The sequence below is a fragment of the Actinia tenebrosa genome, unplaced genomic scaffold (genome assembly GCF_029948245.1).
Source record: "Actinia tenebrosa isolate PJP-AT-01 unplaced genomic scaffold, QUT_ActTen_1.0 PGA_scaffold11__36_contigs__length_13525064, whole genome shotgun sequence".
In the NCBI taxonomy this organism is placed as follows: Eukaryota; Metazoa; Cnidaria; class Anthozoa; order Actiniaria; family Actiniidae; genus Actinia; species Actinia tenebrosa.
In genome coordinates this window covers 12001904-12025840 of record NW_028292571.1, presented here as the reverse complement: position 1 = coordinate 12025840, position 23937 = coordinate 12001904, and the positions used below count along the sequence as shown (strand labels likewise).

Here is a 23937-nt window from a genome sequence, read left to right as displayed (position 1 = left end):
TAGAGACTCATTTACTCAGGGTTCAGGGTTAGCCTTGTATCAGCATCAGAATATTGATAACAAATACCAATTAATGTTATGCACAACTTTGACATGCAAATTTTTCAAAATTCCACGGACCTTCACTGAAACGCAATGAATATTCTACCCAAAATCAACTTAGGCTATCTCTGAGTAACAAAGAACTTAAAACTGGAGTATTAAGGGTAGAGTGTTAGGTTCATTACGCACCCCTCTCCCATTAAATTCGGTAGTTCAATCGATATGTGCGCATATATAAATGTAGTGTCTAATAGGTAACAGCCCTACAGGGATACCCTTAAGTGCATATTGTTGAAAAAATTTTAGTCCAGAATTATTTCTTTAGGCAATATACTCTTTGCATTAATGGACTAATCATATATGGAATCATATATAGATGCATCCGCAAAGCCTCAAATTGATGCTTTACAACTTGAGCATGGTTTATTAAACATCTTCCATTTTCGTGCACACTACAGAGGATTAGGCTTCAAGTCAAACTAAGAAAACGGTTCGCACCTTAAATATATCTGGAATGTTAAACATTGTGTTCTGATCAATCACATGCGAGAATGAATTGATTTCTAATTAACAGTCACTTGTGATTGGTCAGAACGCGATGTTCAATATTCCAGACATATTTTAGGTGTGAACGGTTTTCTTAGTTTAACTGTAATACTACTTATCTGAATATGATTTAGTACATTTATGCAAGGGTTCTTAATACAATAAATTGAGTCAAATATATTTTTTAAAAATTGATGGGACCTTTTTTATATTGGTCATTTAAAATTACCAGGATATTTTGGAGATCCATGCTTTAACAATGATCCCTACCCCCACCCCCACCATGTTTTTCCCTACAAACAAATTAGCCAATCAAAATGCTTGGTTATAGGCCTTACCTTGGGCATGAAGTTTTCCCATTTGAGACCAGGTGTCAATTCTCATTAGGATATGTAGTTCCAGAAATTATCCATACCCCCCTCCCCACGGAGGAATTTTTTTTCTCCCATGCAAACTCTCGTAATTTTGTATTTTCACTGACCCCACCCCTCTGAAATTTTAAATTCCCCTGTGGGGATCGAGGGTATGGATAATAAATTCTGGAACTTCACAATAAAATTCTTATGGTCTGTTATATGTTTCTTAATTATAAGTGACTTATTAATTAGTCCATACCAATTCTGTACTTTTCATGTCAAATGTTTTTAACAATTCCCTCATTGTCGTACTATGGATATTTAATTTATTTCATTTTTCCTTTACGGCAGTCGGTTATCTTAATACTTTAGTTTATTAAAATAATCTGAAACAATTCCATGTTTTGTGATGTAGTTACAATTAATTACAATTTTTAAAAAATGTTTACAACATTTAAAAATGTCTTGTGAGCTCTTATTCCCCCCCCCCCCTCCCCTCCCCTTCCAAATATTTAGTACTCCACTTTTAATTATTATTAAAAAATAATATTGCAAGTTTCTGTTATGTTATCATGGTCCCAATAATTATAAAATAATAAATATTTTCTAGAATTTTTAAATTCTTTAAAAAAGTTGGAATTATTTTCTTACTTCATATCTGGGCAATAATATAACAGAAATCATTTTGTAACACACCTCTTTAGCTTGGGCGTGATGTTTTCCCATTTCTTTCCCATTACAAAACGTGTGTCATTCTCTTGAACTAGAATACTATTCTTTGTTTGAGTTGTATCAGCCATAATAATTAATACTGTCTTGCTTCTCATGCACAACCATTAAACAAAGAAATGATACTCCATGGAATGACACTGTGATTTAGGGACCGTTCATAATCTATTGGAGGGGGATGGGGGTCAGAGAAATTAGCAAATTTTCCTTTAATTTCTCTGTGCCCCTTGCCCCCTCCCCACCATGATGAAAACAATTTTTTAAGGACCCCCTTTATAACCTATATCCTAGGACTAGTTTGAAAAGTTTACGAGATTGCATTTGTAAAATTAGAGCAAAATTTAAAATGCTACTCTGACGAAAATCGCTCAAACTTGGATTCAGCTGAAACTTCCTAACACTACTCTTTAAAGGTCCAATAATCACTGTATGAAGTATTTTCTCGATATTCAGGACGAAAGTATGATATTTTTACGATTATTTTTTGGAGTCTGTGACGTCATTAACTCAACATCGAACATCGCTACATACATTTCTTTCATAAGTTTCAGCTGAATCCAAGTTTGAGAAATTTTCGTCAGAGTAGCACTTTAATGCAACGTAAAAACATTGTAACTTTCCAATATAGTGTTATATATTGTGTTTACTGTTATTTACTTTAATTATTTGTTGATTGTTATTCTTTGATTACTTACAACCCTCCAACTTCCCTTGATCATCAGTTATTTCAAGACCCCCTTTTTTAGGCTGATTAAAATTTCAACCCCAACCCCCCCCCCCCCCCCTCCCCTATTTTCTCCATTTTCTCATGATAACTATGATAACTACTTTAAATCAACAATTATAACCTTTAAATATTTAATGTTTATTCGGGTAAAATGTCAATGTATTTTATTATACACGATAGCGAATAAAAAAGTCTGTCTGTCTGTCTGTCTCACCCAGTAATTAAGTTGTATATAATAAATCGTATTGCATAATTAGCAAATAACAATAAAAAAATGATGAAAGTAAGTAAGTTAAGATAGAAAAAGGGATGGATGATTAGAAAAAAGAAAACTAATAGAAGAAAGAAAGCCGAAAGCCCCCGGGACCGAAAGAAAGCCAATAGGTAAAAGGGAAAAAGAACAAGACCGGCTTCCTTACCGTGAAGGTCTGGGTCTATACAGCCCCACAATGCACTTTATCACCGGTAACTTTCTGCCACGTTGATCTGTCGCCGCCATCTTGGATTTCACTCCAACAAACTCTACAAAAAATCGATAAATTTAAATCAACAAAAAACCTTTCCAACTTATTCCACCACTAGTACATATCTCAATCGTATGTACCATGACCTCCTATTGCCAATGTTTAGTTTATTTAGTTTTTCTAGCGCTAAGCTGTGTTTTAGTTAGATGCACTGAGTTAACTTTGGAACTTGAAGACAACGCTAGACAATGTTTTTATGAAGACGTAAAAAAGGGCACTAAAATTACTCTAGAATTCCAGGTAAGTTAATCTATAAATTTTATGATATCCTAGTTTTAGAAGAAATTAAAACCCTAGATATTTTCTTAAAGGCGCTTGGAATATTTGATGTGAAACTTCGACGTCCCTCAGAAAATTTTTTTCAAGCTTTGTATTTTTATTTTTGCTAGTTTTGCTACCTGTTATTAACGTTATAATTACAAATTACAAGACTGTAGATCATCTTATATTTAGTCTCTTTACGATTTTCTTTTTCCTGTAGTGCAGTTCCCAAGCTTTATTTTTCGTACACGTATCAATTGCTATTATGATTAATATTCATTTATTTCGATACCTTGGTTCAAAATTTAAGGAAATAATATATCATTCTCAGTTACAATTCTCAAATAATCTAATAGTTTTAGTTTTACACTAGTGCTTAAAATTAGGAGCAGAAAAAAATAATTTTGTCACTGACATAAAATGATCACTAGATAGTTTTTATGCTCTTATCATTTGCTCCCCTGAGGGTCGACCCCCGGGGTACCCACGGGAACCCAGGGGGAATGGTAGAGTTGTTTTTTTTGTTTTTTTCCCCGCGGAGGGGGGGGGGGGGCATTGTTTAGCTTTGGGAATGGATTGGCTGGAACACAGGGACATACCCATGGGATTTGTTTGACGTTTGGTCAGCAGTTTTTCGCACTACACTATGGTTTTTTCCCGCGATTTTGTGTCATTAAATCCCTGAGCTAGTTGACAGGTAAAATAAAATCAGATTCGTCTTTTCTTCCTTTCTTCTCAATAATGCCATTATGCCAGCATGAAAATTCAACTCATTCTAATCAAACTATTCATGTTTTTTTCAGGTTATTACTGGTGGTAATTACGATGTAGATGTAACCTTATATGACCCTAAAGATAAAGCCCTTTATACTGTACAAAAGAAACAGTACGACAGCCATACAGTTAATGCCGATGAAGATGGAACTTATAAATTCTGCTTTAGCAATGAATTTTCAACATTTACGCACAAGACAGTGTATTTTGACTTCCAAGCTGGAGAAGATCAACCAATGACAAGGTCTATGGGAGAACATCACACGGCGTTGACGCAGATGGAGACAGCTTGTGTTACTATTCATGAGAATCTGAAGGTGATTATAACATAACAACTGTGATGACCTGTCTTAATTGTTTAATCCCAGAAAATAGAATAATCAGGTGCAGTTAGCCATTAGGTACAATTATTCTTGTTCCAATGTTGTCCATTTCAGACCGTGTGTCATTCCCTTGAGAATAATTTCTTTGTTTAACCATTGTACATGAAAAGACACATGAATATGGATGTGATTCAAATGATAAAATAGGTTATACTGTAAGGAATGACACATGGTCTGTAATGAGAGAACATTGCGCCACAATGAATAAAATCTATTGATAATCCGAGTTGATAGAATACACTGATTTGGAATATGGAGATCAATTTAAACATCTATCATTCTACACTGACAAGCAGTTCACTAGCGTTGAGTTCACATTGAGAAAACATAAAATTGTTTTCACATGTATGAGAAGCTAGTCAGTGAAGTCATTCAAATTGATTGCCATAATTCAATTAGATGTAATATAGTTCAGCCTTTTTAAAATTTGCCACTTTACTTTCCTGTCTCACAGATTTTGTAAACTTAGACCATATTTTTACCATAGGAATAGGCCTTTGGCAACAAACAATCGTGCTGATATGTGACTTTGATAACAAATCAATTCAGCTCATGGTCCCTTGGTGAAGGCTCTGCTGGATGACAAACAAACTTTAAACTTCTTTGTATCTTGCAATTGAAAGTATCTGATAATGGGAAAAAAAGGTTTTTTTAAAAAGTTTTTTGATCCAACATTAGTAATCCAGCAAAAAACTTTAAATTAAAAAGTCCACACTTTTTAGCCATCCAGTAACAGTGATGTTTCAATATGTTGCAGAAGGCCTATTAGATGTTCCATCCCCCCTCAAAATGTTATAAATTATTCGCTTGAATATTACTCAATGTACCTTAAATTTATTTTGTAGATTGCTATTGACTATCAGACACACCATCGTCTGCGTGAAACTCAAGGGCGTGACCTCTCGGAAAACCTCAATGAACGAGTACAATGGTGGTCTATTGGAGAATCAGTTCTTATTATCTGTGTTGGCATTCTGCAAGTCTTCTTACTAAGGAACTTCTTTGCTGAGAGAAGGTCCAACATATAAAGAAATGATTGTCAGTTGAACATTAATTAACAGGTGAAGCCATTCAAAATCTTCTGCGTCTGTTCTTTTAAGCACCATCAACTTTGAGCATTCTTGTTTTACCCTTGAATATAAAAGAAGATGGGGAAAAAATTATTATAAAATGAAGGTGTTTATAAGTAACATTGGTGTGACCTGCTGTTCTTTGAGAAATTGTTCAAAGACATCACAAAGTTAAGGAAGAACAGATTTTGTATTTCACTGTGAAAATGTACAGCACAGATCTTTTGTAACATGACTGTGGCAAGTTAAAGCTATATATAGAGGTATATTCTGAGATTTTTTAAGGCACTGAAAATTCCCCCACCCTCCCCTATCTCCATTTTTATTGGCAGTTTTGCTGTCTTTTGTGAGAGAATAGGAAGAGGTAATTAGTTGAGACTAGTGAGGAGTGACCTTCAGAATAAAAAAATATGATATACCCCTGCATAGTATCTTGATCAAACAAACATGTCTGGATTGGCCAAACAAATCTTGTCATTTACTGTGTGACTACACCAACCAAGGCCACCCAGACAAATTTTCATACTAATTAGCCAATCAGGATTGAGTATTTAAACAATAGAATCTGTACAAATTTTCACATTTTTCTCTTTAGGTTAAAGTAATATATCTTTATACAAGTGTGTGTGTGTGATCAGGAGCTAACAAGAACAGTTTAAAACCCAGAATTCACTAATTCATTTGTTATGCAGCATTAATAAATGTGATTTGTGAATTTGATTTAAAATTTGTTTGGGTGGCCTTGGTTGATGTAGTCACACTGTAATGCTATAATGGCAGTACTGTGTGATATACCATTTCACATGAATACCAAATTTAATCTACTAATAACAAACTCTTCCAGGGTCCCATTACCTTTAAGATTAAATCCATTAAATTATAGGGTTCAAGCGTCATTTTTCCATATAAGTATAATTTTAGGCTTGGAAAGAGAGTTTTGCCCACTGTGATTGGTCGAGAGACCTGTGATTCTGAGATGACATTCACAGGTCGTAATCGAAATTGAAATCACCCAACTTAATTCAAGTTAAGAAAACGTTTTTATTTCTGTATTTCATCTTTTCTCTGGTATTCAAGTCTAAAAATTAGTTATACTTGTCATTGGTGTCCATAAGAATATTCACCAAGAATCACTTTGCCTTTTGGCAAATAATTTTTGAATCTTGACATTTTTAACAGTATAATGAAAAAAAAATTAAAATAAAACTTAAGGTTTCATTTGATAGTGGGCCTCTGGAAAAGGCCTTGTTTGATCAACATTTGAATTCTCCCAAACAAATATATACACCTACTTGCAAAGACGTTGTCATAGGATATTAGAACATTAGTAATTTAGCAAGAAAGGAATAAATTAAAAGACAAAAGAAAAAGTTCAGCTTCAGTGATCTTCTTTTGTTTTTTAATATAATTCCTATCCCACTAAATCACTAATGTTCTATTTTCATATGTCAACGTTCTTGCAAGTAGGTGTATATATAAATTGTAGGATTAGATTGGGAGAACTTGGATTTCCATCACCTGGTCTTCCAGCATGAAGCTTAAAATGCAAGCTTAGTCTTTGATACACCAGATTATTTGAAACGTTATGTAGTGATGGATTATGTAAGTCCCAAATGATAATCTTGATGCTACAAATATTAGAATAGACTCTAGTAAAACAAAAGATATGTTTTAATGCATATAAAGAAGATTTTCATGCGATTACAGTAACCTACAGACGTACATCATTTCTAGATTCAGGGATCATGCTTTTTGAGTCTGGTTTCCATATAGATTTTTATTGGTCCTTCTCTTTCTTATTAATTCATATACTTTTTTAATCTTTTTTTTTTTTTTTTCCCACTCCTTTTGTTTCTTTGTCTGTCTGTCTGTTTCATTTTATTTAAAGCTATCTCTGACTTGTGAAATTTACAATTTTTAAAGGGGCATTTGGATGAAAATCAATGAAAATTAGAAATGACTTGAAACTTGATTAAACTTATCTATATGGCCCAGATAGTAACCAAGCAACAGGTTTCCTTCACAGTCAAAAGTGGCGGGAAAAAATTATCAATTTTATTCAGAATCTAAATTGTGAGTAAATGACGTCATTTACTCAACGCTATTGTTCTTTTCGCTTTTAACCCAAAATATCTCAATAGCGAGTGGCTCCCAGGCGAAAATTGTCACTAATCTGATTTTCATAATTATAATTAAGTCATATTACCCTGAAATACTTCAATTATTCGGAATTTCAAAAATTGGGGGTTTTACTTCCAAGTGCCCCTTTGAATAGACGTTTTGGTCTAAATAAAGACCTTCATCAATGTAACTGAAAATGCTTGCACGCGCAATCCTGACTGCAATTTTGGAATGTTTGTTTGTTCTTTTGGTTGGTTGGCTGTCTGTCTGTCTGTTTGTTTGTTCTTTTCTTTGTTTGGTTGGCTGTTTGTCTGTCTGTTTGTTTGTTCTTTTCTTTGTTTGGTCAGGTTTTTTTCCTGCTCCTGTTGATGTTTTGTTTTCCTAATATTTTTACTCTGATCATAAAAATAGTTTAAAAACACAAAAATCTACTCTGGAAGCCAGACTTGAATATCTCTATGAGTTCCTGGAAAACTTCTAGAAAATTGACTTGACTCATTGTCTGATTGAACAAGTAGTTAATAATATTACTAATAAAAAGATATTTAATAACGAGTACCAATACATTTTATGATTTTTTTTTTTTTTAAAGTGAATTTTTGACCTTCCTATAGAGGCCTTGCACCATCACGTGATGGCAGCCACAACAGGAGGGTATTGTCACGAAGGAATACCAATTTGAATAAGAAAGAAAATTAATTCGCCAAGCATTATGGTAGTGGGAATCAAATGACGCCATCATGCCAACATTCTATTCAGGGTCGGATACAGAAATATGGAAGGGGTGGGTCTGAATTGGAAAAAAGACATATAGCGATGTTACCAATAATCTAGATCTGACTTATTTAATTTTTTCTTAGATTCGTTTGGGGATTTAATGTTATGCAGCCGGTTTAATTTTGAGTTCGACTAAAGATTTGAGAAACAATTCATAAATAAAGATAAGACTTAGATGCACCAAAATAAAATAAAAAACAGGCGGGTTCGGTGGTGTCCGGCAGCGAAGTTTCAGCGCGATTTGAGGCCGTTTAGTGGGTTTTTTGAAAATTCGCTCTTCTCTACCTAAATAATTTATTAGGTAGAGAAGAGCAAATTTTGAAAAAAACCCACTAAACGGCCTCAAATCGCGCTGAAACATCGCCAGAAGACTGAACAAAGTAAAAGCAACAACTGCAGCAGGTTTTGATGCAAATTGTTGAGTGAAACATTTTATTTTCATAACTTTATCATAACTCCCATGCATTCTCATATAAACCATACACAGGAACCTTGTTTGGGCTGCCTGTGATCTAAGGACACCCCCTGGATCCGCCCCTGCAACAGTCATTTGACTCCTACTAGAACATGATTCAGTTCCCCAGAGAAAGACTCGGCTGTGCCTCTTCCTGTCATGGCTGCCATCACGTGTTTGTATAAAGCCTCTATACTGTACTATGGTAGGGAAGAAAACGGGTTGATCTTAGAATATTTTTCAATAGGCATTATATTAGACAAGATTTTTTGCCGCGCCACGACAACCACCAGCAGAAATTCATACAGTACAGTCTAGCATTGACTCTAAAACACCAGGGATGGGGAAGCCCCCAATTCTTATGAGGATACCCACACTATAATGTCCACTTTTTGAAAGCGAATTCTTTTCTATGCGTTTTGGCCTTGCGTAAACACTAACAAACTAAGAAAAGGTTGAGTGAAGACGGAGGTCTATCGTTAATGTGGACAGCCGAATTCGAAAATGTAGGGGCCTCATTGTTTTGTTTTGACCTTGAAAATAGAATCCTGCAAAAGGATTGTTCCCAGACCAGAGTCGCCCAGGCGTCACGTCATCCTACCGGAAATTTTTTTATCAGAAAAAAAGTTTGCAGTCAAATTTTTTTATATAAACATAAGTGAAATTGTTGCTTTTGTGAATAATGTCCATAATTCAGAGCTAGAATGAAGGTATCCGTTGTTGAACTTTACATATAGTTTTACTAGTATGATCGTGGACACATTTTGCCTGTTAACTTACATTTCCTTGTAAAAATTTCATGTCAAAAAAATAATGTCTTCAAAAGTTTATTACGTATGATCTTCACAATATTTCGCAGTTTACTGACCATGATTTTTGAATTTAATATCATCTTCATTTTCAGATTAAACAAATTTCCCTACAGCTTGACGCGCACGTGCACCGAAGTTGACAGCTAAACAAGAAAATACAAGAATCTTACCAATTTATAAAATAAACTTTGCATTGGCTATTAATTGGAAATTATGGGATTATGAAAACACACTTGAGTGCAAAGAATAATATTTGCAGTTCAATCAATAAGCATGACAACTTTAAAAATGAACAAAAACGTTTTAGCTTCTGCTGCTTTAAAAGAAGTCGAGTGAGCTTTTTTTGAAGGAAGCATTCATGTTCTAGAAGGGGGAAATGAAGTATTTACACAGCCAAAAAGGGAAGAACACCAGTATTTTTATTCAAACCAAGGTGCTGTCACCGAAGACTTGCAAACAATTGGACGTAGCTTAGGCCCCGTCCACACGTATCCGCAAATTTTGTATCCGCAAATTATTTTTTGCGGATACGAAAATGTTCGCGTCCACACGCAGCGTATTTAAATCGTTTTCACCGTCCACACGTATCGGTTTTCGTAAAATTTGCGGATACGGGGTTTGAAGCTCCTCCCCTCCCTCCCCGTCTCCGCATCCGCCTAGAAGGTAAAATTTGGAGACCTTCTTGATAATTAATTAGAACATTATACTATATATATAAAGGTTTAGAATACATATATAAAGTGAATTTACTTAGGAAAAAAAAAGACATGTTAAAACACGAATTAAAAGTGTCACGCGCTGAAACGATTACAAAGTGAAATGTGTGTGTCATCGAACGTAGTATAAATGCTGAAGCTGAGGGCTGAAGCTCCTCCCCTCCCTCCCCGTCTCCGTATCCGCCTAGAAGGTAAAATTTGGAGACCTTTTTGATAATTAATTAGAACATTATACTATATATATAAAGGTTTAGAATACATATATAAAGTGAATTTACTTAGAAAAAAAAAGACATGTTAAAACACGAATTAAAAGTGTCACGCGCTGAAACGATTACAAAGTGAAATGTGTGTGTCATCGAACGTAGTATAAATGCTCGAGAGGCTTACCAACTAAACCACATCTACTTGGGACTTCGAATACGACAGAACTTTAAGTGCTCCCCGTAAGGTAAGTTTTAAAATATTAATAATGAAGTAAGTAATACAAAAAAAAGTTAAATTAAAAATAGTAAGTTAGTTCTGAATCTATTGTTAAATTCATATACAATGTAGTCAATTTACTGTGAGAGAAAGAAAATCTTGGTGCGTTATTTGCGTGACCCGTGATCGAACTAAAAAAAAATATTTAATAACTCCAAACGACGTTTAAATTTCACAGTAATGGTATAATGCCCACACTGGAGTCGATTCCTAAGCATTACGAGTAAGCACAGCTTGTTGCATTGGGTCTCTTTTTTTTAAGGTTTTTCTTTTGATTCCGCAGAACAACACACTAAATTGTAGTTTAATCTGTGACTTAATCTGCCTAGATGTTGTATCAGGTTCCCTGTGAGTCAGTCAGTAGCCATACCCTAACTTATATCAGCCAGGAGTTTGCTTTAGGGCTCGATCTGTGAGTTAGCCGTGCCCTGTTAGATCAGCCAAGAGGTACCGGTTGTTTCGTTAATTCGGTAAAATTTGAAAACGCACACGACTAACTAGGGTCGCCCGATTATTTACATTGTAGGTCTTACTATAAAAGCACGATGAAGATCATCCTTGTTTCCTGCCTGTTGTTGGCTCTGGCCATTGCTGAAGAGGACGTTCACATGAATGAAGAACTGCTAGAGCAAGTTCCCCAAGGTATTCAGGAAAAAAATGTAGACTTTATGTCGTACGCGTGTGATACTTACGTCTGCAAAATAAATGGTTAATAATCAAATTAAACGAAGTGTCATATTACTCCATCCATTCATTCATCCTTTGATTCCTTTTTTCCCTTCTTTTTTTTTTTTTTTTTTTTTTGATTCTTTTATTTATTCATTTATTCTTTCACTTATATTAGTTCGTATAACTATCCACCCTCCTACTATTGACCGGTCCATCTAACTTTATATTTATCTATTGATTAACGGTTCCTTTTTCATCATAGAGGAGGATTCAGTCAAGAGAGGCTTCAGTTCCTACTATAGGAACTACTATGACGAGATTGCCATGTCTGTCTGTGCCAGCATGCCCATGAGAGGAGGTGGCTATATCTTTCCCGTACGTCGAGCCTGCTCATCGACTAATAAGCAAACCTGCTCCCAGTTGTGCGCAAGCGCAGGAGTGAGAAAGCAGCTGACCGCGGGCTCAAGCAGCTAGTAAGATTTAATTAATGATAATTTTGATTATTATTCCGCCTCCGCCTCCGCTTCCGCCTCCGCCTATGCCTCTCCTATTGGAGGTATAAGCTGGTGGCGTTTGTGGTGTCTCTCCCTCGATTAAAGATTTTCAAGTTTTTTCTTCCGGTTTTCCTACTTTTGCAAAACCCAATAATTTACATTCCAAACCAATAGATTTCTGTGGGTAAGCCATGACTTAACTCTGATCAGCCCAAAGGGGCCACTTGTTCTCAGAGTTCTGTCTTCAGTTTGAGTGCCTTGTTGACTTAAATCAGCCAGAAGGTAATGTTTCAGGGTTTCATCTGCGAGTTATCCATGCCCTGACTTTGATCAGCCCAGAGGTTGTTTCAGGGTTCGATCTGCGAGTTAGCCATGTCCTGACTTAGATCAGCCCAGAGGTTGTTTCAGGGTTTGATCTGTGACATGGTTATTGTTTTTTAATTATTGATACTATATCGGCAACAAAAACGTCACTTTGTACACGATTATTCTTGTACTAATCCTTCCTTATGTCTTTTTTCATACTCTCCATTTCAACTCAATAATTTTATCACTATCTTGCTTATTCATGTGTTAACCAATTTATCCATTCATTTTCCCAGCATATTCGAGTGCCTCGAGTCTCTTCATATCTACAAGGGTCGTCCCCAACTCGCTGCTAACCCAGGCGGCAACACCGATGTGGGTCGTATAGGACTGATCGTCTATCGGTATCACAGCTGTTCCGGCTCCTCTTGTGGACCGAACTACTGCTGCTGTAGAAAGGGCCACCAATAATCAAGACCCACTCTCCCAAACACTGCAAGATGTAAGGTTTCCTAAGTACGGACCACTTCAGATGAGGTTTAGTTAAACTTTATGCTAATAAAATGAAACAAATAAAATAAAGAGATTAGTTTATGGTGTCTATTTCTCGTGTTAAAGTGATTTTACTTTGCCAGTGAAACAAAGTGCATAAATTACCTTTTCGGCGCTAGCTTGATTGTGTTACGGTCACCAAAAAGTTCGGACATCGTTCTCGGATTTCCATACAAATTCACTGAGTTTAATGAGAAAATTTAGGTAGATTTCTTTAGTTAGCTCTCTTAAGAGCAGTAAAAAAAAGGGTTCAATCAAGCTAGAAAAATGATCATTTACTTGTATTTAGAGAACTAACTCAATATTAACAAGTAAATAGTTCATTTAAAGTCGGTACATTTGTACGATTTATACCCCGTGGCGGCTAGCGCCGAAAAGGTGAATTAACGAGTAACACTCAAAGGAAAAACAAGGGAATTAAAGCATAACAACTTGAAATTTTGAATTTTGGCTGAAAAGTACCTATTTTAATACCTTTCCATTTTGCTACAATTTAGGCGCAGAACCCAATATTTTGCCATGGTAAACTTTGTATTGGCCACAAATAAATAAAAAAATGGGAACAGGGACTGACACTATGTGAGTAATATAGGTATATCCTTGACTGGAGAAATGAATATTTACAGTCAAAATGCCCCTAATGCCTGATTACAGACCAATTTAGAACAAATCCTCTTATTCAGGTCATAAACGCGTTTTTCAAAAAAAATTCGTTTCAAACGAATTCCTTATTTTTTACGGCACGAAAAAGTTGGAAAAATTTTCGTGTCCACCCACTCTCGAAATTTTAGTACCGGTTCGATGAGCCTGAAAAATTGTATAGACTTATACGTCATCGGGGTGATACACCAATTTTTTTGGGTTGTCAAGAGCGCTGTTTTTAAAAGTTTTAAGAAAGAAAAAAATGCCGAAATATTGGGCTTTTACTTATTGTACGAGTGAATCCAATTTGGAAGAATGCGCAAGTCTTTCACTTTTGGAACGTATCACCCCGATGACGTAATCGCACCAGTCCCCCTTACGCGCGGTCCTTATATGATAAGGCGCGTTTTCAAAACTCATTTAAAAATCAGGAATACATCCAATTTCGAAAAAGTTTTGGATTTTCGCATTTTTATGAATATATCTTAAGCTTACATAAGGTCTGTGATTAGGCATTAGGGGCACCTTAATGGAACGAGGAATAAATTTATATTTAATCAATCCCAGGAAGGTTGGCAGAAGCGAAATGAATATAAAGAATTAGTATTTTTACACAAGTGAATATAATAAATCTTGTGCGCTCATTGGTCACAATTTACGTCTTATGCTGCTGTATTCACCTATATTCCTTTGCATATAACACGCAGAGGCTTGTTTGCTTCTTGCAGAGATAAATAGAATTTGAACAAAAAAAGTCTCTCGCCGTTATCTATTAAATTCACTGGTGCAAAAATACCAAAACAATTATTCACCTCAGGCCTCAGGCGAAGTAAATATCGGGAAATATTTACCTTATCGGTCAAAATCGCATCTCGGTAACTATTTCGAATGCCCGATATTCACTTCGCCTTCGGCGAATAATTGTTAAACGACCGATTATTTTATACAGGACGCCTGGAACAGCAGGAGCTTAAGAAATTTCTAATAATAATAATAAAATTCATTTTTTCATTTCAAGATATTTCTCGTAGAATTAGTCGCCGAAGGTGTAGTTAATATCAGGGAATATTCACCGAGACGGGATACTTCGAGCGGCGCGCAGCGAAGTAAATATTCCCCGATAGTTCGACGTCCTTTGAGCATTAACATGACCAGCTGAAGTTTGTTGTAAAATGTGGTCGTAAGGGTGAGTGTAGTTTTGAGAAAGGCTGTTGTTGGTGGTGACTGACATTTCGACAACTGGACTCTGAAGATGACTTCCGCTCAGGTTGTCGAAACGTCAGTCACCACCAACAACAGTCTTTCTCTAGACTACACTCACCTGGACCATTACACTTCACAACAAACTGTCAGTCACCACCAACAACAGTCTTTCTGTAGACTACACTCACCCGGACCATTACACTTAACAACAAACTGTCAGTCACCACCAACAACAGTCTTTCTCAAGACTACACTCACTCGTACTCAGTTCACAACAAACTTCAACACCTGGGTTCAAACCATTTACTCTTTGTTTTCAGCTTAAAAGATGAAATTTAAATCTTGAAGTAAAAATAATAATAACTTGCTGGATATGAAATGTTTTACAATACCCTTAGTGGTCTCAGATTTGTAGTTTAGTGATTAAATTTATTGACTGAAATAAGTTTCTACTCTTCGGGTAAATCAGTTTGTTGGTGCATCCATTCGTTATCATATTATTACTGACTATTTCTAAATTTGATGAATGTAACAGTCCATTTCCTTATTCAAAAAAAGAAGTATCGTTAAACTAAATGATATTACTTTTCTATATATATCAATCTAAGTATAAGTATCATTAATCCTGCCATCTGTTTTCTAAAATTTCTTCGCTGAAGCAAAGAGAGTTCATGATTATTTTACCAGATTGTTCTCAAATGTAAGCTTTTCTTTGCCTAAAGCAAGGACAACTATGCTTTGTTCAATATAAGACTTCAAGTAGCAAAAAGTATTGAATTCTCGCGATGACAAAATTAAGCTTCTTTCATTAACATTATTTACGAAAACAATTACCAAGGAGATTATTGACAAATATTAATTAACTATTTCTCTTTATTCTATAATTTTTTTCTTATATTTTTCTTTTTTTTTTTTTTGGTTATATCATGTGTGTATATTTTCGTACTTTAACAACTATGTTTCATTGTTGCTGATTTACGACTGTCTGATTTAATTCAGCCCTTATGCATGGTTATTTCAGACATCTAGTACCTAAACCCTTTATTTTCTCTTATCATATATAATGTTTGTACTACATGTCCCATACTTGATTTCTTATTCCAAACTCGTACGCATAGCGTAAGGTAAAGAATTTGTGTATGAAGGGACGAACTGCGAGCACCAACTAACTAAGTATTTGTATAGAGGGCGTATATAAGGCATACAAAAGCTCCTAAGGGACTAGGCTAACAATGACGAAAATACTTAGACTGAAACGAGTGAAACAAAAGCTATAGAGCACTTATATAAACAGATCTAGGACAAAGAAAACTACACTACAAACAAACAGTTGTACCACATGCACCTGATTGCTAGTATTTCCTTTCCCTAATTGTATTATGAAAAACGACTGTCTGATTTAATTCAGCCCTTATGGTTATTTCAGACATCTAGTACCTAAACCCTTTCTTTTCTCTTATCATATATAATTTATAATGGATGGTACAAATAAACAGTTGTACCACATGCACCTGATTGCTAGTATTTCCTTTCCTTAATTGTATTATGCAAAACGACTGTCTGATTTAATTTAGCCCTTATGGTTATTTCAGACATCTAATACCTAAACCCTTTATTTTCTCTTATCATATATACTTTGTAATTTTAATTATCAAACTCATGAATAATCCATGAGGAAAACACAACAGAAATCACGACCGTGAAGAGTGTTGTAAATCTGATACAAAACTGTGTTCATTTGCATAAACTTTAAGTTGGATTTTCTTGGCCAAATTCACTTTAATTTTGAAAATTTTAGTGAAACACAAAGGAACTAACCTAGACGTTTGATAAGTCATATACAGTATTCGTGTCCGTGTTGTATCAGATATACAATCACTCGGCTATGCCTCGTGGTTGTATATCTGATACAACACGGCCACTCATACTGTATATATTACTTGTAATGGATGGTACAAATGATCAGTTGTTTTTGTAATGACGAGGCACCTTGAATACATAATTCTCACGAACCAATTCTTACATCTGAAAAAGAATGAACCAAGCTTTAGGTTTACATTGCTTTGAAGAAACTAAAAAAAGATGAGATAGAATCTAATTTGATCATTTTAACCTGCCTGCTTGCCTGCCTGCCTATATGGCGTTCTTTATTAGTTATATTGCTATATATATTATGTTCATAAGTGGTTGGCAAATTTGAATGAGAACAATACCTCATACGATGTGCTCACATCCATCTTACCTTTTAATTCTTTTCCATAGCGTACTTGATCTCTTCTCCTTTCTGATCCCATCCATGAGTGATTACAGCCTTGTAGACTTCCATTACAAGATTTGGAAAATATTCCAGGAAAACAAAGTTTGTCAGTAACCATTTTTTCATAGGGGATGGGCGTCCTTGTGCAGACACGTGCGTGTAAGCATTTCTTATGTAACGTACTAGTTCAACAGTGGAGTGAGTATCATAGCTTCTTGGGTGCTTCCTCATTTCTTTGTCAATGTCAGGCATATGTAAATAACCTGGATGATTCCATTCACCATGTTTGACTATGGTACCAAGCAGCAGTAAGGGGGACTCGCGGTCAATGTCAAAGATATACGGGTTTAACTCGCGGATTTACGAAGACGGGTACAGCAGATTTACGGGATTTCCCGCGGTGTGTCCTTACTGCGTACCGCAAACGGAGGTTAAAATATCTTATAAATATACGATGCACGAATGTAAGAAGTTCGTTAACGACTTTTGCATAATTTGTCTAAGACCTAAAGTTATCGTACCTAAGCCAGAACCCTTTTGGTGTTGTGGTAAGAAAATGCAAATAGAAGACGATACGTCAGCGCAGTGTTACGAATGTGGTAAGAATATTCGTAATGCCGTACCAAATGCTACCAGAGAGCAGTATTACGCCAATGGAGGTCGTAAGAAAACGCCATATAAGAGAATAAAATACTTCAGGGACTGGATGAGTCATATCCAAGGTTTACATCCGATATATTTAAGCGACGAAGTAAAGAAGAAAATCATAGACCATTTAGAAGAGCCAACCCCACAAAGTCTACGGAAAACGTTGAAAAAATTAAAGCTAGGGAAATATTACAAAGCTATTCCCTATCTTTTGTCTGAAATTACCGGTAAGTCTATTCCTGAGGTTTCTGATATGACAAAAGCCGAGTGGATGTTTTGTCGGCTGGATAAGGATATTCCTTATTACCCTGACGTAATTTACGAAATATTTTACAAAATAGACCCCAACCACCCCCTGTTAGGATGGATTCCGAGGCGACAATAACATATTACGTGTTTTTATATTACGCGTAATAATTTGCCAAATAAGGTTATGCAAATAATTCATATTACGCGTAATAATTCACTGAATTTATATTACGCGTAATTTCTAGACTGACGTTCGATATGTAAATAGAATCCCGTCACGATATTTACTGAGCAAGCTTTCTTTGAAGCTCTTCTTTTGCCTCCTGGTAGATCTTTTTGCGAGATTCCTCGGAAAGATCTTTTACGACTGTTTTTTTATTCCTTATGTCCGACTTTAATTTCTCGTATTTGTCTTCTTCGGCCAGAATAAGCGAGAATTCTACGTCGTCTATCTTTCTGTCACGCAAGGCCTTTGAGACAAGATCGGTAATAGTATTTACTTTAGCCCTAGACAGAGCTATTGTCGTGTCATGCTTGGATATTTTCGTGGATAGCTTTTTCATAATACCCGTAGCAACAGCCGAGATAATACCACAAGCTGCCCCAACGCCGGCCAAAGGAACTCCAACGATTATTCCCGGCCCAGTAAGCGAAGTAGCAACGCCAGAGCCCGTTAACACAACAGATATGGATCCTGAAGTTATCGCAATCTTATGTAGCGTACTCCGGGCTCTGGCGTACTTTTTCCTGACCTCTTCGTAGTGTTTTGTCTGCCCTTCCAAGTAAGCCAGGATTAAGTTCGCTTTATTCAGACGAAAGTTTTCAGCGTTTAATTCGTTAGGACCTGTATCCTTAGTGGGAACATCTGGGTACAACTGAGGTGCTGAAGGTATAACATCCATTATATATACTAATGTACGACGCTTTTGGGGATGATATTGAGGAGCAGCCACATCACGACAACCGGGATTATGCCAACTGGAGAGCCTTTAGGAAGATGTTTCCGCATGCAGACCCTAGTAAGTTCGAAAGAAGATCCGATGGGATTTACTTCAACGGCGAAAGAATGTACAGCAATACGGACTTGGAGCCGCATGAGGAGAGGAAAAAGGCACAGCATTTGCCAATAACGAAGGAGGCACCCGTGCATAAAGCGCCCAATTTTCCTAGAAACTTATTGTTAACCAAGGAAGATTATCCATTTTACGACGCTGAAGGTGGTGTAAACGACTTTGAAACGATGGTAACGTTCCTGAAGATTTTAGTGGGTAAGCAATCATTTGACATAGTAGTAAGGAATATCTATGGGGATACGATGTTAAAGCATACGTCGGGTAAAGAGGCCAGGGAATGGTTAGCAGGACCCAATATGCGATATTGGCCGCAGCAGTTAAACTTTGCTGTCTGGGCCGCCACTAAAGGTTGTGGCGTTGCCGCGGATATGTTTCACGTTCCGATCATGCGGTTTCACGTTGCCTTTACGGTAAGGAGGTTGTTGAAGGAGCTTAACGTACCTTTACCGGGAGATAAGGCATTTAATCCAATGAATAATCGATATGACGCCGCAGCCCTAGAAAGGCTAATTAATGAGTTCAAACCACAGCAAAGAGACTTTCGTTATAAGGAGGGTAAGACGCATGGGCTGGGTATAGTTTACGTTTGGGGTGCCAATGGTGAGAAGCCGGCTGACTACGGACATCAGGAATACCCAAGTAATGAGTTAGAGTTCGGTGATATGGGTGGTGATAAGAGCAATAATTCATTAATTACCAGAATCCAATCGAACTACCTCGGCACTTGGGATCCATTCGTGTTAATGAAAGGAAAAGGTTTAAGGAACCTAGCCAGGATTAACCGCAGCATCGAAGCATTCGTGTACTGCATCTTAGGAGCACAGGTAAATACCCGCAGCCCCATCGTTGGATTCCAAGGTGCTTCGCGGGAAACACAAGAAGAATTCCTAACTTTATTTGAGTCTGCAATAATAGAAAATGACATATCCAAGTCGGTGCAGAGATATCAATTAGCGGTGCAGCAGTCTAAAGTGCGACTGGATTATGCTTTGTCGCCTGGTTGTTGGTTAATGCCAAGTAATTTGGTTATTAACACCAATTCCGTTGTGGGTTATAACAACAAGCTGCAGCGAGCTACTAAGGATATGAAGTTTGGGGTGAATGACGTGAACTCTGACATGACCAAGGGCATTACTCACTTCGTAGAGAAACCAAAAAAAGAGGTAGAAAAACCATTAAAAAAGGCGTACGTGCCACCAAAGAAACCTGTAAAGAAGGTTACCGAGGAATATGACCATAACCTACTAAAGGCCGGCTTAGCAGCTGCAAGCATTGGTCTGAGCTATTATATATGGCGATGAACAACCCCTACGTAGCTGGAGTAGATTGTGTCTATACGACTTACACGGGCGAGAAAAAATACACCCAGGCATCTTGGGTTGATGTCACGGGCATGTCCGTGAATTTGAACTACTCGGGAAAGAAGTTGATAATATGCAGCATTTGCATTGGTACGAGCAGCCATGCCAACGTCGGCTTTAGGTTCCTGGATGACAATGGCATACTGCAACCTATGAGAAATAAGACAAACAACAGGGAGCCTGCGCATTTCTCCGTAGAGCCCAACCCCGGCAGCGCCGAAAATCTCTCGGTTTGGACTTTCCACATGGTCGCCGATTGCCATGGGAAGGTAAAGCTGCAAATGCGCGTAGACGATACGGGAAAGGTTACGGTAAATAGCATAGAAAATCAAAGGGATACAGCCTATAATCACAAGACCATTAGCACTCTTACGGTAATGAGTCTATAGTGGATTTCTCACGAAATCCTAATATATATGAACCCACACGCGAAGGAAGATTGGTTTCTACATTTTTTGGAGGAGAAGGACTACTTAGAACAGCATTGGCATGACACCGGGCTGTGGGTGAAGGTTGGGGGCCTGGGATTGATCATGTGTACCATTAGCATTTCGACGGGGTATTCGTGTAATGTCGGGTTTAGGATCGTTGATGAGAATGACCATCCATTACTACCCTACAGAAAAAAAGATAATAATAGGAACCCAGTTCATTTCTCGTCGGAGCCCCCACCAAGAAGCGGAGAAGACTTAACGCCGGTAACTTTTCACATGATAGCCAATTGCCAATATGCGAAGTTACAAGTTCTCCCCAACGACGTTGCCTACCTTCGGATAAATGCCGCCCCGTCAAGAGATTCCCCAACGGATGCCACTTGGAATCACAAGCCCATTAGCACCATGAGCGTGCTGCCGCTAGTTCCGCATTATCAAGGCGGTGCGAATACTATCTTTACTTATCCCCAGTCGAGGACGCCTCGGGCGCCCGACGACGATAAGCCTGATAAGATTAACCCTTCATCTTCTTCAGGAGTACCACTCCAATAGCGACGACCAAGATCCAAATGTTATTCCCCACGAACTTTAACAGTTCGCCGCCGGCCCTAAGTGCCAAGGAAACGACCGAACCCAGCAGCCCAGGAAGACCGGCTGCCATTTTTTTTCCCAAGTCCGTTAGTCCATTGCCTAATTTCTTTACGCCCGCGCCTGTAGCCTTAAGCGCGGATAGGATAACTCCTACTACGCTCGAAATAGCGACCGCAAATGCCAGTGGAACGCCATACTTCAAAAGGGCTCTTTTTACCTTTTCCTTGGTGGTAAGCCCCAGCTCCTTTTCCAGGTTTTCCTTTTGCGCTCGCAATTCCGCAACTCTCTCCTGAAGGGTTTCTGATTCCCTTTGGGCAGCCTCCCTTTCCTCTTCGGTACGAGTTTGGTCCGCAATTACTTCTTGCTGCCGCTCTATTTGCCCCTCCAGGTCTTCGATGGCCTGATCTCTTTGCCGGATTTGTTCCTCCTTAGTATTGATTTCAGCAACTAACTGCCGCCGCTCCACCAAAGAACCCTCTATGGTGGTTTGTAATTTCCTAACTTCCTCCTGACTCATGTTTAGGTCCTGCAGAGCAAGGCGAAAAGCCTGTCGAGCTGTATCCTTTTCATCTAAAGCCTTTTCGGCTTCTCGTTTAATTTGCAGTATGCTTTCGTCTTTACTTTGACCCAGCCGCAACAATTGTTTTTTATAGCTTGACTCCCTTTCCTTTAGCGTCTTTTCTAACGCCGCCGTCGGAGCATGTGATTTCTTAGCCTCCTCCAACTCCCTTTCTGCTTTATCCCGATCACGTAAAGCCTGATCTAAGTGTTTCGTCATTTCTTCCATTCTTACGTCTCGTTGACTAAACTTCTTCTCAGCATTAGCAAGTAGTCGACTTTGCTTTTCGTACGCCGCCTCTTTTTCTTCCAGCGCCTTTTGCAGTTCGATAGCGCGCTTTTCTAGCGCGACCTTTTCATTCAGTGTTTCCAACCTTTCTAACATGCTTCTAGTGGCACGCTGGAAGCCTTTTAATCTTGAGACGTCACCCCTAACGTCACCATTCTCATCAAAGAGGGGTTGTGGTTTCGTCCAGCGGTCTTTGTCAGGAAATCTTAGGTCTTTAACGCTTATGAGGACTTTGTTTCCCTTTTCCGTGAGCTTTACGTCGTCGGCGTCAAAGTTGTCGTAGCGCAGCTCTAGCTCCTGCTTTGCCCACTCTACGGTTTCCCGTGCGGCTGCTTCCGGCTCGCCCATGTTTTGAAGCTCTATGTGCTCACGCGGAAATATGTACTCGCGTGCTTTGGGATGTCTTAGGACCTTTGCAATCCTATCCCTTAGGGAATCGTCGACTTGTTGGGTGGGAAGCAGCGGTTCTTCGTCACCGTCGTTAATGTCAGCCTGACCTTCCTCAGTGGTGGGATCGAAGTCTGGATCCGTTCCTTCTACTTCCATTATATATGATAAGCTCAAAGTTAAATCCCAACGTATTACCTAAGCAGGTTGGCGGGCTGAAAGCAGAACGCACCTTTCACCGGGTCACATTCACACCTTCTAGCGCAAAGCCAGGGGAGACGCTGTACGTAGGCGTGCCCCGCCTAACGGATAACCTAGTATTGGTTCCTGGCACCTTGGCTTTAAGGTTCGACCTAGCGGTACAGTCAAGCCCCACAGATGAAAGGATTATCGTTAACAACGTGGGTCGCAACATCGTTTCTAAGATGAGAATCAAGTTTGCTGGGGAATCCTTGCTGGACTTAAATAGGTACGATCTGTATACCACCTATAAGGATCTATGGTTGACAGCCTTTGACCGCGCGCAAAGGATTAAACAAGGAATTGGTAGTGTTATCCTGCGTAAGGTTCGCACACCTACGAAAACGCAACCTACTGACGGCAGCGGAGAAACCGCAGTGGCAGACGCAAAGCGAATAAAGACCGCCTATGGTAGCAAGTATGTCATACCATTAGACTTTGAAGTGATTACGAATCACGGTGTGTATTACCCAAGACAGTTATCCGAGCTACAGTTTGAAGTAACTTTAGCAGATGCTAATAACATCATTGGTGGGCTAAGCAGTGCACTTACCACAACAACCCCATACTCTATCACTAATCTAGAATTACAGTACGAAACGGTATACAGCGAAGAGCTGGCCCGTAGCGCTGGCATGGAATACAGCTCCGGAAAGGCATTCCTTTACGACCACGTAGTGATGTATAAGACGTTCAGCTTCTTGGATAAGACGGATGAGGTTATCAACCAAAGCATTAACCTCCCCCGAAGAAGTCTCACGGGGTTGATGCTGGTGTTTGCCAAACCCTACGAAGCCGGTAAGCGCGACTCCGAGGCCTTTCACAACCCCAACATTACTAACGTGGGGGTAAATGTCAACGGAGTGCCTAACAAGGTCTACTCCCAGGGAATAAAGCCCGCAGACATTTACAGGGAGGCAATGCGCAAGTTTGGCGACCAAATTAGCCCCGAGGAATTCTTTAAGGATAAATATGCGCTGTGGATTGACATGCGCACGACAAACGACGAAGACCTACATGGGCAAGGTTTACGTCTAGTAAATACGCAGGACGGCATAACATTGGAGATCAAACGCACCAAGAATGCCTCCGCGGGCGACGGTGATAAAATAAACTGCTACGTCTTCGTCGTGTCTGACGCGCAGTTAAGCGTAGAAATGAACCAATTGAAAAGCGTTGCCTATTAATGTTAAAATATTTCTTGAATAT

General features: G+C 38.2%; 3 protein-coding genes across 3 annotated transcripts; 2 read left to right on the top strand and 1 right to left on the bottom strand.

The window, feature by feature from the left end:
- Positions 1-2868: 2868 nt before the first annotated feature.
- Positions 2869-8089, top strand: LOC116305684 (transmembrane emp24 domain-containing protein 7). The gene is made up of 3 exons (XM_031715648.2): positions 2869-3164; positions 3989-4276; positions 5188-8089. The coding sequence occupies exons 1-3, from the start codon at positions 3006-3008 to the stop codon at positions 5368-5370; spliced, it is 630 nt and encodes a 209-aa protein (XP_031571508.1). The 5' UTR covers positions 2869-3005; the 3' UTR covers positions 5371-8089.
- Positions 8090-10589: 2500 nt separating this feature from the next.
- Positions 10590-12847, top strand: LOC116305687 (uncharacterized). The gene is made up of 4 exons (XM_089027305.1): positions 10590-10743; positions 11302-11417; positions 11707-11917; positions 12541-12847. The coding sequence occupies exons 2-4, from the start codon at positions 11321-11323 to the stop codon at positions 12713-12715; spliced, it is 483 nt and encodes a 160-aa protein (XP_088883431.1). The 5' UTR covers positions 10590-10743; positions 11302-11320; the 3' UTR covers positions 12716-12847.
- Positions 12848-15049: 2202 nt separating this feature from the next.
- Positions 15050-22647, bottom strand: LOC148912598 (uncharacterized). Its single transcript, XM_089027304.1, has 2 exons — positions 16884-22647; positions 15050-16666 (listed from the first exon to the last, which is right to left on the bottom strand). Exon 1 carries the CDS (start codon positions 22645-22647, stop codon positions 21178-21180), a length of 1470 nt encoding a protein of 489 aa, XP_088883430.1. The 3' UTR covers positions 15050-16666; positions 16884-21177.
- Positions 22648-23937: the final 1290 nt, after the last annotated feature.